Source organism: Heptranchias perlo, chromosome 14 (assembly GCF_035084215.1).
Source record: "Heptranchias perlo isolate sHepPer1 chromosome 14, sHepPer1.hap1, whole genome shotgun sequence".
In the NCBI taxonomy this organism is placed as follows: domain Eukaryota; kingdom Metazoa; phylum Chordata; class Chondrichthyes; order Hexanchiformes; family Hexanchidae; genus Heptranchias; species Heptranchias perlo.
Window position 1 is genome coordinate 17,235,854 of NC_090338.1, and position 17,674 is coordinate 17,253,527.

Sequence of the window (17,674 nt, forward strand, 5' to 3'; positions counted from 1 at the left end):
AGGGAGAAACTTTATTTTATAGTTTGATGCGAGTAAGCTAGCATATTGTATTGCGTAAGGGAGGAGGAAAAGGGATGATTGTGAAAAAGCATTGCATTGGAAGTGGGGGAGAGGCATACGAACAGATTTTGGTAAATGAGCATTTTTGGGTTGTTTCCTGAAGTTTGATTTTTAACATTTTACATTTCACAGGGCCGTTGTTAGTGACTGAGTTTTAACTTGTATCTGGTGTTCTGTCTATTCAGTTGCAGAATGAGGAAGAGCCGTTGGAGGTGTCAGAGTCTGGAGCTGATGCTGCTCCTCCACCATACAGCAGCATCGCAGTAGAAAGTGCAGGTATGTAGAACTGTGCAGCTACTAGAAGAAAAATATTTACTTCAGAAAGGTACATTTTTCACATGTTCCCTGGTGGTTTTGCACGATGGGTGTATGTGTAGTAGCTAACCAGCTTTTCATATAGGTCCTGAATGATGGGGGAAAAAAGGTTTTATTTAAATTTTAGAAAATATTTCTTCAAGCTACATTGGAAATTAGTCATGAATTTATTGTTGAGGTTTTTCTTCTCCTTTCTCTCCTATACACCTCCCCCAGCAGCCACTTGAAGATGCAGGGGCATGCATTAGGATCTCGCCTCTCAAAAATCCATGCTGTCTACCAATTCCCACTAAACTGCAGCCCACCCAACTTGCCTTCCTGGCCAACATGTTAGCTGACATTGTAAATGGTTCTCTCTTCTCAGGTACTGGCCCCCTACCTTTCAAAACCACCATCATCACTCTCGTCAAAAAACCCACCCTTAACCCCTCCGTCCTTGCAAACTGCAGCGCCATGAACCGCGCCTCCCAAATCCATATCCATGTTTCCTGCAACTTCCTATTTGTATCTCTCCAATGAGATTTCCTTCCCTGCTACAGTACCGAATCTGCCCTATTCAAAGTCACAAATTACATTCTCTTGTGACTGTGACCATACTGCACTAGCCTTCCTCATCCTCCTTGACCTTTCTGCAGCTTTTGACACAGTCGATCACACTAATCTCCTCTAACACCTCTCCTCAATTGTCAAGTTCAGTGGGACTGCCCACACTTGGGTTAATTATGTAGTAATTTTGAACCTTTTTAATTTCTACCTGAAGGGCAATGATAATCTTAAATTGATCTTTCCCATGACCAGTACCTTCCAGGTTTTTGGTCATCCTTCTTAATCTCTCCTTTCCCGGCTTGGCATTCATTTCTATATGCCTATCTATAAAACATTGTGATTTTTTTAAATGTTTAAAGACACTATATAAGTGCAAGCTGGGTTTTTTTTTGCAAATCTCTGACTTCGTGTTGTGTGAAAGATGCAGCATGAAATGCAATTGAGCATTTTTCAGATTGAAGTGAGGTGAATACAAACTCACATGCTGTGAACATCCTGCTGTGACAGAGTGTTGTGGGTGTTGGGGGAAATTCCCTGCAGATGCACTGTGGATAGGTGTTTCTTTTTTGTGTGGACTGTGTAGAATTTAGATTTTTGTTTTCAAGCTCATACTGGAGCTTTTTCTAGAGCTCAAAACAATACCTTATCTGTTGCAGCCTCACCCAAATATGGGATGTGTGACTGCTTGTAATAAGTGATCAGCATCATGCATTCATAACTTTCCTTGCATCAGCTGGATATTGGACTCCACCCTAACCCCAGCTTTTGGAGATTGACTGTCCTGCGGTTTGCACTGTTGGTGCTTGATTCATCAGAGGTAAAACTGCTGAATTGAATTGGTTTGTGTTGCTGTGAACACTACAGCTGTGCTGCAGTCTGATTTTTCAAAACCATGTCTGTCTAACAAAAGTTTTTAGTTTAATCATAGGCAATAGGATTTTATCCCATTAGGTACTGAAAGCCCTTTCCTTCAGATTCATTATTTGCCTCATATAAAAAAAATAGCAATATGGATACAGAATTGGCTAAATGAGTAGTGGTGAACAGTTGTTTTTCAGACTGGAGGGAGGTGTACAGTGGTGTTCCCCAGGGGTCGGTGCTGGGACCACTGCTTTTCTTGATATATATTAATGACTTGGACTTGGGAGTACAGGACACAATTTCAAAATTTGCAGATGACACAAAGTTTGGAAGGGTAGTGAACAATGAGGAGGATAGCGATAGACTTCAAGAGGATATAGACGCACTCATGGCATGGGCGGACACGTGGCAGATAAAGTTTAACGCAGAAAAATGCGAGGTGATGCTTTTCGGTAGGAAAAATGAGGAGAGGGAATATAAACTCGAGGGCACAATTCTAAAAAAGGTAGAGGAACAGAGGGGTCTGGGGGTATATGTGCACAAATTGTTGAAGGTGGTAGGGCAGGTTGAGAAAGCAGTTAAAAAAGCATACGGGGTCCTGGGCTTTATAAATAGAGGCATAGAGTACAAAAGCAAGGAAGTCATGAACCTTTATAAAACACTGGTTTGGCCACAACTGGAGTATTGTGTCTAGTTCTGGGCACTGCACTTGAGGAAGGATATGAAGGCTTTAGAGAGGGTGCAGAAGAGGGCAAAAAGGGGACATGAGATTGCTTTGGCAGATAAGGCAAAGGAGAATCCAAAGTAACCAAGAAGATAGATGAGGGCTGTGCAGTAGACATAGTCTACATGGACTTTAGCAAAGCCTTTGACAAGGTACCGCATGGTAGGTTGTTACATAAGGTTAAATCTCACGGGATCCAAGGTGAGGTAGCCAATTGGATACAAAATTGGATTGAAGACAGAGGGTGGTTGTAGAGGGTTGTTTTTCAAACTGGAGGCCTGTGACCAGCGGTGTGCCTCAGGGATCGGTGCTGGGTCCGCTGTTATTTGTTATTTATATTAATGATTTGGATGAGAATTTAGGAGGCATGGTTAGTAAGTTTGCAGATGACACCAAGATTGGTGGCATTGTGGACAGTGAAGAAGATTATCTAGGATTGCAACGGGATCATGATAAATTTGGCCAGTGGGCCGATGAATGGCAGATGGAGTTTAATTTAGATAAATGTGAGGTGATGCATTTTGGTAGATTGAATCGGGCCAGGACCTACTCCGTTAATGGTAGGGCGTTGGGGAGAGTTATAGAACAAAGAGATCTAGGAGTACAGGTTCATAGCTCCTTGAAAGTGGAGTCACAGGTGGATAGGGTGGTGAAGAAGGCATTCAGCATGCTTGGTTTCATTGGTCAGAACATTGAATACAGGAGTTGGGATGTCTTGTTGAAGTTGTACAAGACATTAGTAAGGCCAGACTTGGAATACTGTGTACAGTTCTGGTCACCCTATTATAGAAAGGATATTATTAAACTAGAAAGAGTGCAGAAAAGATTTACTAGGATGCTACCGGGACTTGATGGTTTGACTTATAGGGAGAGGTTGTCTAGACTGAGACTTTTTTCCCTGGAGAGCAGGAGGTTTAGGGGTGATCTTATAGAAGTCTATAAAATAATGAGGGGCATAGATAAGGTAGATGGTCAAAATCTTTTCCCAAAGGTAGGGGAGTCTATAACGAGGGGGCATAGATTTAAGGTGAGAGGGGAGAGATACAAAAGGGTCCAGAGGGGCAATTTTTTCACTCAAAGGGTGGTGAGTGTCTGGAACGAGCTGCCAGAGGCAGTAGTAGAGGCGGGTACAATTTTGTCTTTTAAAAAGCATTTGGACAGTTACATGGGTAAGATGGGTATAGAGGGATATGGGCCAAGTGCAGGCAATTGGGACTAGCTTAGTGGTATAAACTGTGCGACATGGACATGTTGGGCCGAAGGGCCTGTTTCCATGTTGTAAACTTCTATGATTCTATAAGAGATTTACTAGAATGATTCCAGGGATGAGGGACTTAAATTACGTGGGTAGACTGGAGAAGCTGAGATTGTTGTCCTTGGAACAGAGAATGTTGAGAGGAGATTTGATAGAGGTATTCAAAATCATGAAGGGTCTGGACAGAGTCGATAGAGAGAAACTGATCCCATTGGTGGAAGGGTTAAGAACCAGAGGCCATAGATTTAAGGTGATTGCCAAAAGAACCAAAGGTGATTTGAGGAAAAACTTTTTTTATACACAGCAAGTGGTTAGGATCTGGAATGCACTGCCCGAGGGAGTGGTGGAGGCAGATTCAATCATGGCCTTCAAAAGGGAACTGGATAAGTGCTTGAAACGAAAAAATGTGCAGGGCTACGTGGATAGGGCGGGGGAGTGGGTCTAGCTGGATTGCTCATGCATGGAGCCGGCGCGGACTCGATGGGCTGAATGGTCTCCTTCCATAACCTTCTATGATTCTAGTCACTTCTTCATGATCCCGCTGCATCCTGGGTCATCCTGTAATGGGGAGACGAGGGGGAAGAATGACCTGCTCCCAGGCCTTTGCCAAAGCTGCTTTTAAATGAAGCACTGGGAATTTTGCAAAGCAAGCTGGGATGACTGGTCTCTCTGTTACTGTGGAAAGGCACCAGATCTCCACTTCTCATCTTCTCTCAGCTGTATGACTGATTTTTTAACATGATTAACAGGATAATGGGCCAGTCACACAATCTCTCGTGAAACACGAAGGATTCTTGTTCCTGCACTGTAGGCATCTCACATTCTGGTACTGTATCAGTGCTCCAATGAGCTGCACCTACCCACAAAAATTTATTTTTCTATATTTTTAATGGTGAAAGTTATAGAGATAAAGAATGCACAAAGCATTGGGTTATTCTTTGCATATGTGCATTAATCCAGGGGAATTTTACAGAATAATGTGTACAGGGTTTGCTATTCGCACTGTATCGTGCAATAACATAAAATCCACAACACTTCAGTTCAAATCATTTATCATTTTAGGTGAGCCTGTAGTCTGTTAGCCGTGGCACTTGATGTCAAAAACAAATTGCTTAAAAATACTCAAACTATGTATTTTTAGAGATCTGAACCTCTTGATATGTTGCTACTTTCAGTATTTTTGCAATGTACCTAGAGTGGTAGCTGCAATACTAGAATCATAAAATCATAGAAGTTTACAACATGGAAACAGGCCCTTCGGCCCAACATGTCCACGTTGCCCAGTTTATACCACTAAGCTAGTCCCAATTGCCTGCACTACATTTATATATAGTCCCCACCACTTATAACGGGTGCATTGATGCTAACGCGATTTACCTGCTATAAGAGTTGGATGGTTTAAAGGGAAACGCTATGGCTACCAAGTAGCGACTGATGCCGAACCTAGAGAGTGAGTATTTGAGTGTGGGGATCTCCCATTATTCTTTCCCAGGGTCCACACACCTGAACTTTGCAGCTGAAGCGCTGCACAGGACCTGCAAAGACCTGGTGCCGTCTGGCAGCTGAGATCCCATAAGCTGCAAGGTTGAGAGGAACACAGGCATTTGGACCACATAGGAAGAATTGGCATGGGTTTTAGTTGTATCATGTGATTTATATCAGTTAGTGTTAATTGTATTCAGGTGGTGTGTGTCAATTGGGGACTCTTGTATCCTTTTTATATGGGAGCTTATCTAGGAGGTGGGTGGGTGTGTGTGTGTATATATAAAAGGGGATCTCTGTGAATAAAGGTTTGGAAGCAACTGAAGACCAGGCTCTGGTATTCTATCCTTCATCACTTGGCTATCCAATTTATAACATGGGAATGAGATAAATGGGCATCTGGAGATCAGGAGCGTCCTCAGATAGAAGGAAGCTATAGCTATTTTGGGACCAGTTGATGAGGATTCAGAGCCAGGAGAAAGTAAAGGGATCCGAGGGGTGAGAAACTGAACACTATCAAACAATAACTGGATAGATTCATATAATTATTAGAATAATTAATTATTAATTTATCACAGTCAACACTTCATCAATTTATAGCATTTATTCAAGAAACTTATTTATTGAAGCAGTCAAATATTGAGAAAACACCTGTTTCTGCCCAAAATACATGGAGCACTTAACACAGCTACTTTCTAATTGACTACAATGGAAATGGAAAATGGTTAGCGCTTTTTGGTCGATTTAAACATGGGCGTCAAAAGTGGTGGGGACTGTAAATTTCAAGTACATTTTGTATTCATTGATGAGGAATGTTAGTGCTGGGAATAGATTTTTTTCTTTGTTTTGGCATCCAGTGTTGGCAACAAAGATTTCTGACTTGGGTATAGAAGAACAGCAAAGCTCCCTGTATTCTGTTCCAACCTTTCTCACCTCTTTTCCCCCCCCACCGCTCCCCCCATTCAAACCATCATTGACAGCATGGTAATTAAGAAGATCTGTGAAATAGTAATTGTTACATAACTATATAAGAAAAATAAATAACATCCTGGTGTATGATGGAAACTGTGTGCAATCACTCGAGTGATGGCTTTGTGTATGTTTCTGTTCCAAAGTAGGTTTTGAGATTTAACATTGAGACTTGTATTTTTTTTTAAATGCCTCGGTTGCATGAAGATCTCCATTACAGCAATCCTGTTGCAGAATTGTATTTGCACATGATAATGTCAGTAATTTAACTCAGTATAATGGTACCTCCCTGGGAGCCATTGTATAAACAAGGTTTATTAAAATTGAATTGTCGGTCAAAATAGTTGCTGCACGTTAAATATATCAGCAATTTGAGGCACCATGTTTGGAAATTTCCCCCATCTGTAGGGCTCTTTGTATTCCAATTGCTGCAGTAAAAGGCAAATAAAAAAAGCTGCAGACAGCTTTCCCAATAAATATTATATGAGGTTAATTTTGCTGGTAAGAGGTAGTGGTTTTGAAAAACAGCAACGTTTCAAATAGGTTTAGGGCTAAATAACCACTCTACTGCACAATGACATGATGTTAGGTAGAAAATTATTTGCCAAATGACTTTACTGTCCCTCTCAGCTAATAGTTGGAAAATTTTACACTCTTTTTCTACTTCTTTCAACCTCACAGATTAAGACAATTTCACACCTTTTACTCAACAATTTAGTCCCAATGTAGAAAATCTTTTCTTGGGACTTTGATTAGACACAAATTTAAAACTACTTCTAATCTTTGCATTGCACCAATCAATTTTTGACTGCTTTCCACTAAATGGTAACTATTTTTGTTAACTTGCATAGAGACAGTTTCCTGTGCCAAGAATAATTTGAAATGCTGTAAATTAAAATTGTAATATATCTATACATGATTTAGAGTCTTACTGTACATACAAGACCATTAGCAGTAAACTGTTGCTGAAATGATTTGTATTGCATGTGATCCAATCACTTTTCTAAGTGCACTCCCCTTTTGTTGGGAAGCCTTAAAGCACTCTTTTTCCCTCCCAACTCCACCCCCTACCAAAAAAAAGTATCCTGTGGTTTATAATGTAGCATAGCTTGTCAAATAAAGAATTATTTTACGGTCATACCGCATTTATAGTTAATGCAAACAAAATGTCCAATATTTGGTAGTTTACAGTAACTTTTAAACTTTATGAAATGAGAACAGTTTTTTTTTAAATCATGTTTTCTCCCCTCCTGAAGTCAGTCATTTGTGCTTAGATTGTGTGACTGCAGTTCTCCAATACCTTTACTCAAAATGGCCATTCACCATGTGTCGAGACAGCGGGTGTCAGCAGTCTGTTCACACGGGGAGGGCTTTGCAGGCAAGTCTACACCTGGGCTCATCAAACATCTAGACACATGCATTTTGCAGCAGGAGACACTGGATAGTGATGAGTAGTTGAATCCCTTTCTGCTCACTCCAAAGCCTGGGGATGCTGAGTCCATTTTTAGTTCTCTTACTGCCCGGGTACGATCATGAACTCCGTCAGCCCAGACCAAAGATCAGATCAGTTTGAATGATTTTGAACTATGTTGGGCAGTGCTTTTATCTCCCAATCCACCAGGAATCCCTTCAAATGTTAAATTTGTATAGCATATGAATGGGAGGAGCAGCAAATTGTTTTGACATGTACCACTACTATGTACCGATTAGAGCTGGGAACTATAACTCTAGTGAAATTATTGAGATTTGGGCCTCACTGTGAATTAAATGGCTGTGGTCCAGCTTATTTATTTGCCTCGAGTATTTTCCACAAACGTTTACAGAATTTGGAAGAGTTGGAAGGGGATCAGATCCTGTGTTTTTAAGTGGCTTCCCTTCAGACTCATCCTGAGAATGAACAGAAAATTATCAGTAGAAATGGGTTTAGCGGAACCTAGTTACTAGCTCAAACATTCATTCTAACGTGAACTTCTGAAGGTGCCATCCCTGGAGTTTTGATTGTGCTGTCACTATATATAACATTGACAAACCAGTTAGGGGTGGCGAGATCTTACTTTCTGTTGGTAACAACATATTCTAACTGTTGAAGCCAGTTTGCGCATCGAGGAAGGAGGGGGAAGACAAGTTGTTCTTGTAGTTTTAGCTTGATGAGAAAAGAATGAAGAAAATTCTGCTGGAGAGGCTAGTTGGTAGAGTCCCTAAACACTAATGAAGGTATCAGTGTGACGGAGGAGAATTTGCAACATTGTTCTAACAAAGGAAACAACAAAATTAGTTGCTGAACATAAAACATTGGGAAAATGGGATTTATATAAAGACAATGTAAGATGGGCATCTCCTCACTATGTAGTGATCAATCTCGAATTTTATATATTTGCTTTCAATTAAGTAATTACAAGTTAAAATAGTGTTCACTGTACATTAAAATGAAAATAACTATATCACTGATCGAGTTAGGATTTTAAAGTGGTTTTTGTGACTTGCTTGGCCACTGAAATGAAATGAACGTGTTTAATAAATGGAGAGAAGAAACTGCTGGTTTTATTTTTGTATAATGGATATGGCAGAATTTTTTTTAAATTGCTGATGAATGATTCAATGTTTTAATTGTGCTTTTAAGTCGTTGCTCAAAAGACTTTTATGGATGTTCTACTTTGTGATGTGACCGGACAGGAGAATTCACTGTTACACAGCACAAATGTTATATAATAGTTTTAAAAAAACAAAAAAAAACAAGAAATCTGAAATAAAAACAGAAGCTGGAAATGCATAGTGTCTGAGACAGAGAGGCAGGTATCTGGTGAGACCCTTCACCAGAGTAGTACGGTTAGGATGGAGAGCTTCCTTTATGGGACTGACCAAAGCAGAGAGGAAAAAACAGGTAGAAGTCAAGAGACTGTACTTTACATTAATTGCCTTTTTGTTCATTGGTCCTTTGGCTTAGATTGGCATTGGGAAAGTCTGTTTGATGTAATGTAAATGAGATAATTTCACCTGATATATAAAGCTTTTGCACTGAGGTAGGATGCTGATACAAACATTAGGAGCGATTGGGTTACTATGGATTTAGCAGGGATCATAGGCTGGACAGCATTCTGCAATTTCATGCCAATTAAAGTTTGCACATTTAAAACTTGTGTCCCTTGTCCCCTTTTTCTGACTTCAGAATTTTCATTGTACTATTCAGTACAATTCCATGTTTGATTTGTGATCTTAGCTGATCTTGAATGAGTTGGTGGTAAGATAATTACAATTCACCTCAGCGCCCTTGAGCTAGGGAACGTATTTTTAAAAACACATTTCAGGTGTGTAGCTGGACAGTTAGCAGCACGGATGCAACAAACAGCAGGCGCAGGGCATTTCTGGACTTTGTGTACTTTAGGGGTAAGTCTGCCTTTTAGTGCTTGCAGGTAGATAGGGTTACAACATCATAGCCCTGATTCTCCAAATGTGAGATTGCAAAAAAAAGCAAATAGTGTATATGAGTAATTTGAGACGTGACGTGGGCCTGCGGCAGGTGGTGAACGAAGTAACACAAGGGAAAAACCTACTTGACCTCGTCCTCACCAATCTACCTGTCGCAGATGCATCTGTCCATGACCGCATTGGTAGGAGTGACCACCGCACAGTCGTTGTGGAGACGAAGTCCCGTCTTCACACTGAGGACACCATCCAATGTGTTGTGTGGCACTACCACCGTGCTAAATGGGATAGATTCAGAACAGATCTAGCAGATCAAAACTGGGCATCCATGAGGCCCTGTGGGCCATCAGCAGCAGCAGATTTGTATTCCAGCACAATCTGTAACCTCATGGCCCGGCATATTCCTCACTCTACCATTACCAACAAGCCAGGGGATCAACCCTGGTTCAATGAGGCGTGCTGAAGAGCATGCCAGGAGCAGCACCAGGCGTACCTAAAAATGAGGTGCCAACTTGGTGAAGCTACGACGCAGGACTAGATGCATGCTAAACAGCGGAAGCAACATGCTATAGACAGAGCTAAGTGATTCCACAACCAACGGATCAGATCAAAGCTCTGCAGTCCTGTCACATCCAGTTGTGAATGGTGGTGGACAATTAAACAACTAACGGAGGAGGAGGCTCGATAAACATGATGGCAGAGTCCAGCATGTGAGTGCAAAAGACAAGGCTGAAGCGTTAGCAACCATCTTCAGCCAGAAGTGCAGAGTAGATGATCCATCTCAGACTCCTCCTGATATCCCCACCATCACAGAAGCCAGTCTTCAGCCAATTCGATTCACTCCATGATACCAAGAAACAGCTGAGTGCACTGGATACAACAAAGGCTATGGGCCCCGACAACATCCCGGCTGTAGTGCTGAAGACGTATGCTCCAGAACGAGCCAAACTGTTCCAGTACAGCTACAACACTGGCATCCACCCGACAATGTGGAAAATTGCCCAGGTATGCCCTGTCCACAAGAAGCAGGACAAATCCAATCCAGCCAATTACCGCCCATCAGTCTACTCTCAATCATCAGCAAAGTGATAGCACTGTCAACGACACCTTCCATCAAGCGGCACTTACTCACCAATAACCTGCTCACTGATGCTCAGTTTGGGTTCCGCCAGGACCAATCGGCTCCAGTCCTCATTACAGCCTTGGTCCAAACGTGGACAAAAGAGCTGAAATCCAGAGGTGAGGCGAGAGTAACTGCCCTTGTCATCAAGGCAGCATTTGGCCGAGTGTGGCGCCAAGGAGCCCTAGTAAAATTGAAGTCAATGGGAATCGAGGAAAACTCTCCAGTGGCTGCAGTCATACCTAGCACAAAGGAAGATGGTAGTGGTTGTTGGAGGCCAATCATCTCAGCCTCAGGGCAGTGTCCTCGGCCCCACCATCTTCAGCTGCTTCATCAACGACCTTCCCTCCATCATAAGGTCAGAAATGGGGATGTTCGCTAATGATTGCACAGTGTTCAGTTCCATTCGCAACCCCTTAGATAATGAAGCAGTCCGTGCCCGCTTGCAGCAAGACCCGGATAACATCCAGGCTTGGGCTGATAAGTGGCAAGTAATATTCGCGCCAGACAAGTGCCAGGCAATGACCATCTCCAACAAGAGAGTGTCTAACAACCTCCCCCTGACATTCAACGGCATTACCATCGCCGAATTCCCCACCATCAACATCCTGGGGGTCACCATTGAACAGTAACCTAACTGCACCAGCCACATAAATACTGTGGCTGCAAGAGCGGGTAAAGGGCAGGGTATTCTGTGGCGAGTGACTCACCTCCTGACTCCCCAAAGCCTTTCCACCATCTACAAGGCACAAGTCAGGAGTGTGATGGATACTGTCCACTTGCTTGGATAAGTGCAGCTCCAACAACACACAAGAAGCTCGACACCATCCAGGTCAAAGCAGCCCGCTTGATTGACACCCCATCCACCACCCTTAACATTCACTTCCTTCACCACCGGCGCACCGTGGCTGCAGTGTGTACCATCCACAGGATGCACTGCAGCAACTCGCCAAGGCTTCTTTGACAGCACCTCCCAAACCCGCGACCTCTACCACCTAGAAGGATAAGGGCAGCAGGCACATGGGAACAACAGCACTTACATGTTCCCCTCCAAGCCACACACCATCCCGACTTGGAAATATATCGCCGTTCCTTCATCGTCGCTGGGTCAAAATCCTGGAACACCCTACCTAACAGCACTGTGGGAAATCCTTCACCTCACGGATTGCAGTGGTTCAGGAAGGCAGCTCACCACCACCTTCTCAAGGGCAATTAGGGATGGGCAATTAGGGATGGGCAATAAATGCTGGCCTTGGCCAGCGACGCCCACATCCCATGAACAAATTTTTTTTTTAAAAGTATACTGTGCTTGGGAGGAGCAGGTGACTTTGGACCTATGGTTCCCTAAGCTTTCCACCACAGAGAGGTTTCCTTGTCTTGTGTCTAGGTCTGTTGTAGATTGATTGATAGAGATTGATTGCCATGATTACTCAACAACTCCATTATCATTGTAATATGCGACTTCCAGGATGGTAGAAGGCAAACTAGATGGAACTTGGTCTTTTTTCATCCAACAATTCCTTTGTTCCTAAAAAAAAAAAGGGTTTTATATAATTTTCTTTGATTTTCCATCTGCCCAAGAGGTACGTAGTTACATTTGGCTGGAAACTAGGCCAGGGGAAAGTCTGTCCGAGATGTTCAAATGCTGTATTACAGGATTGTGATGGCATCTGTTCTTGATCTCCTCTAACACAACGCAGTGCTTTGTTCAGCAATGGAAATACAGAATTACAATTCATCAGTGCATAATGCTTGAAGCCATGTGGCAAAAATGGAAATTGTGAAACAAACACCAACAAAATTTTGTATGGCAATTTTTGAAAAAAAATGAAGGTTTGATTGGAAGTAATGGAGCTATGGATGTAGCCTAGTTTTGCTGGTTGAGTCTCTGCCTATCCTCATGCGCATCTAAAACTTGTGTCCCTTGTCTCCTTTTTTGATTTAGGAATTTTCACTGCACTGTTCAACACAATTCCATGTTTGTTTTATGATCTTGGCTGATCTTGAATGGGCTGGTGGTAAGATAATTACAATTCACCTCACCACTGTTGGGCTAGGGAAGGAAAAAATTCAGACCAAGCTTCCATTCCTGCTGCAGGAAATTTTTTCTTGAGCTCTGAACTCATTAACACCAGAAAACATTGGTGGGGGTTGTCTATAGGCCCCCAAACAGTAGTGGAGATGTAGGGGAGGGCATTAAACAGGAAATTAGAGACGCATGCAAGAAGGGTACAACTATAATCATGGGTGACTTTAATCTACATATAGATTGGTCAAATCAAATTAGCAATAATACTCTGGGGGAGGAATTCCTGGAGTGTGTACGTAATGGTTTTCTAGACCAATACGTTGAGCGAACTGGAGAACAGGCAATCCTAGACTGGGTATTGTGCAATGAGAAAGGATTAATTAACAATCTTGTTGTGCGGGGTCCCTTAGGGAAGAGCGACCCTAACATGATAGAATTCCTCATTAAGATGGAGAGTGAAGTAGTTGAATCTGAAACTAGGGTCCTGAATCTAAATAAAGGAAATTATGAAAGTATGAGGTGCGAGTTGGCTATGATAGATTGCGGAACTTTATTAAAAGGGATGACTGTGGATAGACAATGGCTAATATTTAAAGAATGTGTGCAGGAATTACAACAATTATTCATTCCTGTCTGGCGCAAAAATAAAACAGGAAAGGTGGCTCAACCGTGGCTTACAAAAGAAATTAGGGATAGTATTAGACCCAAAGAGGAGACATATAAAATTGCCAGAAAATGCGGCAAGCCTGAGGATTGGGAGCAGTTCAGAATTCAGCAAAGGAGGAAAAAGAGATTGATTAAGAGGGGAAAGATAGAGTATGAGAGTAAACTAGCAGGGAACATAAAAACTGACTGTAAAAGCTTCTATAAATATGTCAAAAGAAAAAGATGAGTGAAGACAAATGTAGGTCCCTTTCAGTCAGAAACGGGGGAAATTATAATGGGGAACAAAGAAATGGCAAAACAATTAAACACATACTTTGGTTCTGTCTTCACAAAGGAGGACACAAATAATCTGCCATAAATGTTAGGGAACCAAGGGTCTAGTGAGAGGGAGGAACTGAAGGAAACCAGTATTAGTAAAAAAATAGTGCTAGGGAAATTAATGGGGCTAAAGGCTGACAAATCCCCAGGGCCTGATAATCTACATCCCAGAGTACTAAAGGAAGTGGCCCTCGACATGGCAGATGATCACCAATGCATCCACTAAAAGTCCATCGACTCTGGAACAGTTCCTACAGATTGGAGGGTAGCAAATGTAACCCCACTATTTAAAAAAGTAGGGAGAGAAAAAACAGGGAATTACAGACCCGATAGCCTAACATCAGTAGTGGGGAAATTGCTATTATAAAAGATGTGACAACAGAACACTTGGAGGGCATTAACTGGATTGGACAAAGTCAGCATGGGTTTATGAAAGGGAAATCATGCTTAACAAATCTACTGGAATTTTTTGAGGATGTAACTAGTAGAATAGATAGGGGAAAACCAGTGGATGTGGTGTATTTAGATTTTCAGAAGGCTTTTGATAAGGTCCCACATAAGAGGTTAGTTTGCAAAATTAAAGCACATGGGATTGGGGGGAAAATACTGGCATGGATTGAGAATTGGTTGACTGGCAGGAAACAGAGAGTAGGAATAAACGGGTCTTTTTCCGGGTGGCAGGCAGTGACGAGTGGGGTATCGCAGGGATCGGTGCTTGGGCCCCTGCTATTCACAATATATATCAATAATTGGATGAGGGAACTAAATGTAACATTTCCAACTTTGCAGACGACACAAAGCTGGGGTGGAATGTGAGCTGTGAGGAGGGTGCAAAGAGGCTCCAATGTGATTTAGACAAGTTGGGTGAGTGGGTAAGAACATGGCAGATGCAGTATAACGTGGATAAATGTGAGGTTATCCACTTTGGTTGTAAAAACAGAAAGGCAGATTATTATCTGAATGGTTATAGATTGGGAAAAGGGGAGGTGCAACGAGACCTGGGTGTCCTTGTACACCAGTCGCTGGAAGCAAGCATTCAGGTGCAACAAGCAGTTAGGAAGGCGAATGGTATGTTGGCCTTCATTGCAAGAGGATTTGAGTACAGGAGCAGGGATGTCTTACTGCAGTTATACAGTGCCTTGGTGAGACCACATCTGGAGTATTGTGTGCAGTTTTGGTCTCCTTATCTGAGGAAGGATGTCCTTGCCATGGAGGGAGTGCACCGAAGGTTTACCAGACTGATTCCTGGGATGGCAGGACTGACGTATGAGGAGAGATTGGATCAACTAGGCCTATATTCACTAGAGTTTAGAAGAATGAAAGGTGATCTCATCGAAACATATAAAATTCGAACAGGACTAGCCAGATTAGATGCAGGGAGGATGTTCCCAATGGCTGGGGAGTCCAGAACCAGGGGTCACAGTCTCAGGATACGGGGAATGTCATTTAGAACCGAGATGAGGAGAAATTTCTTTATTCAGAGGGTGGTGAACCTGTGGAATTCTCTACCACAGAAGACAGTGGAGGCCAAGTCATTAGATGTATTCGAGAAGGAGATAGATACATTTCTTAATGCTAAAGGGATCAAGGGATATGGGGAAAAATCAGGAACAGGGAACTGAGTTAGACGATCAGCCATGATCATTTTGAATGGCGGAGCAGGGCCGAATGGCCTACTCTTGCTCCTATTTTCTATATTCCTATGTAATTACAGCCGGGTAAAGCTCCATGGGTCGGCCTTCAGTACCTCACCAAAATGCCCATACTTCATGTGTGAGCCTAAACGGTGTCGTCGGTCTTTTGGACTATAGATATTTCATAGTCAAACCAGATTCTTGCCTCACCCAGTGCCCATTCTAGCAGGAGTCACTGGCTAATGATCAGGGACATGAGGTCGGTCTGATTTTACCCCTTCCTAGACCAGTGTGCTGAGGCTGATTGTAGCTCTCTGCTGCCACCCCAGCAGAGTTCAGCTAACTCAACACAGACCAGTGATACAAGGATTATTCCTTTCTGGTCTGCAGGACTCAGCCACTCACTGCCTTTACCACTGTGCTACAGGAGCAGCTATGCTGCAAAAGTTAAATATATTTGCCTAGACATCTGGAGGGCAGGTCCAAGCATGGCTGTGATACTCTTCATGGTTAAATAGTCTGATTGTTCCTCTATCTGGCTCGTAAATTAAGAGTGGTCACTTGGGCAAGGTACTGAAGAGCTGCTGGCTTTTTGAAATGATTTGCTAACAGGAGTCACTCATTCAGGAAATAGGACAAAAAGAAATTCCTTTGTACATAACAGCATATCTTACAGAATTAAAGCCACCGAACAGTCCATCAGGTCTGCACTGCTGTTTTTCTCCACATAAGCCACCTAATCTAGTCCAATTTTTTTGCTGGTTCTACATACTTAACCTGCCCTTTTTGATTTTAAATTTGTCAAACATGGAATTATGCTGGACAGTGAAGTGAAAATTCTTGTCTCTATCGCTTAGCCAATCAGTTCAAATAATTTTCATATTTGCTTTACGTAACACTTAATAATTTGAGGACCTCTCAAGTCCAGTGGAAAAAGCCCTAACTTCTCAAGTCTGACTTGTAACAGTAACCCCTTATCTGTGGTAACATTATAGATCTCGGTCGGTAAGAGAAACTACCTTTGGAAAGACCAGGGCTCACTTTTGCCACAGTGTGGAGCTGTGACACCTATTGACGAGCAAAACCAACTCAGTGGTTCTGATGACGTGATCCATGTGTGATAAACCTGTTGAAAGATCCCAGACATCTGACTTACAGTTGGGAAGTTCAGGATTGGCATTATTCTTTATGTCTAACACTTGAATTCAACACTCGAGTTGGTGATCCGAGTGTCGTACGACAGGTTGTGATAGCCATAGTGAATCAGCAGTGTCTTGTTTGCCTTGGGTTGACATCCCAAGGTACTTATGCATATCAGATCAGACTCACGTGGCAGCAGTTTCACACCTTCAGAGGCCAAATTTATGGCCTTTGGAAGATTTGGAAAAGTGACTGTTACAGTTCTGGAAGTTCAAACTTGGTCTTCGCTTCCCCTCCCCTCATGCATTGAATTCTTTCAAAGCTTGGAGCACTGGTGCTCGTCATCTTCCTTAAGTACCTCCAAGTCCTTTCACCAGCCAGAAGCAAACCCATTCCTGGAATAGTTTCATACACTGGAGCAAATGGGAGAAGGTACATACTTCAGAATGCCTTTTGACACCACTGCAAAAAGAGCCGATTGTCTATTGACACCGCTGTGTCAGCCAGTGAGTTGGAGGTGGGGCGGGACTTATGGCAGGACTTACAGCAAACAAGAGTATTTTACAGCAAACAAAGTTTATTTACAAAGTCTATTTAAAAAGAATCTCTACGAACTGCAGCAACTAGTGGCAAGTAACATTCGCGCCAGACAAGTGCCAGGCAATGAACATTTCCAACAAGAGAGCGTCTAACCACCTCCCCTTGACATTCAACGGCATTACCATTGCCAAATCCCCCACCATCAACATCCTGGGGGTCACCATTGAACAGAAACCTAACTGCACCAGCCACATAAATACTGTGGCTATAAAAGCAGGTCAGAGGCTGGGTATTCTGCGGCGAGTGACTCACCTCCTGACTCCCCAAAGCCTTTCCACCATCTACAAGGCACAAGTCAGGAGTGTGATGGAATACTCTCCACTTGCTTGGATGAGTGTAGCACCAACAACACTCAAGAAGCTTGACACCATCCAAGACAAAGCAGCCCGCTTGATTGGCACCCCATCCACCGCTCTAAACATTCACTCCCTTCACCGGCGCACTGTGGCTGCAGTGTGCACCATCCACAGAATGCACTGCAGCAACTCGCCAAGACTTCTTCGACAGCACCTCCCAAACCCACGACCTCTAC

At 42.7% G+C, this 17,674-nt stretch overlaps 1 protein-coding gene across 2 annotated transcripts in view; it reads left to right on the plus strand.

Moving 5' to 3' along the window:
- The window catches only part of LOC137332326 (NEDD4 family-interacting protein 1), a 51,249-nt gene that overhangs the window by 7,041 nt on the left and 26,534 nt on the right, over positions 1 to 17,674 (plus strand). For both annotated transcript variants that reach the window (XM_067996073.1, XM_067996074.1), the window contains exon 2: positions 246 to 336. In XM_067996073.1, the coding sequence (XP_067852174.1) occupies positions 246 to 336 (91 nt within the window). The remainder of the gene's footprint in view (positions 1 to 245; positions 337 to 17,674) is intronic.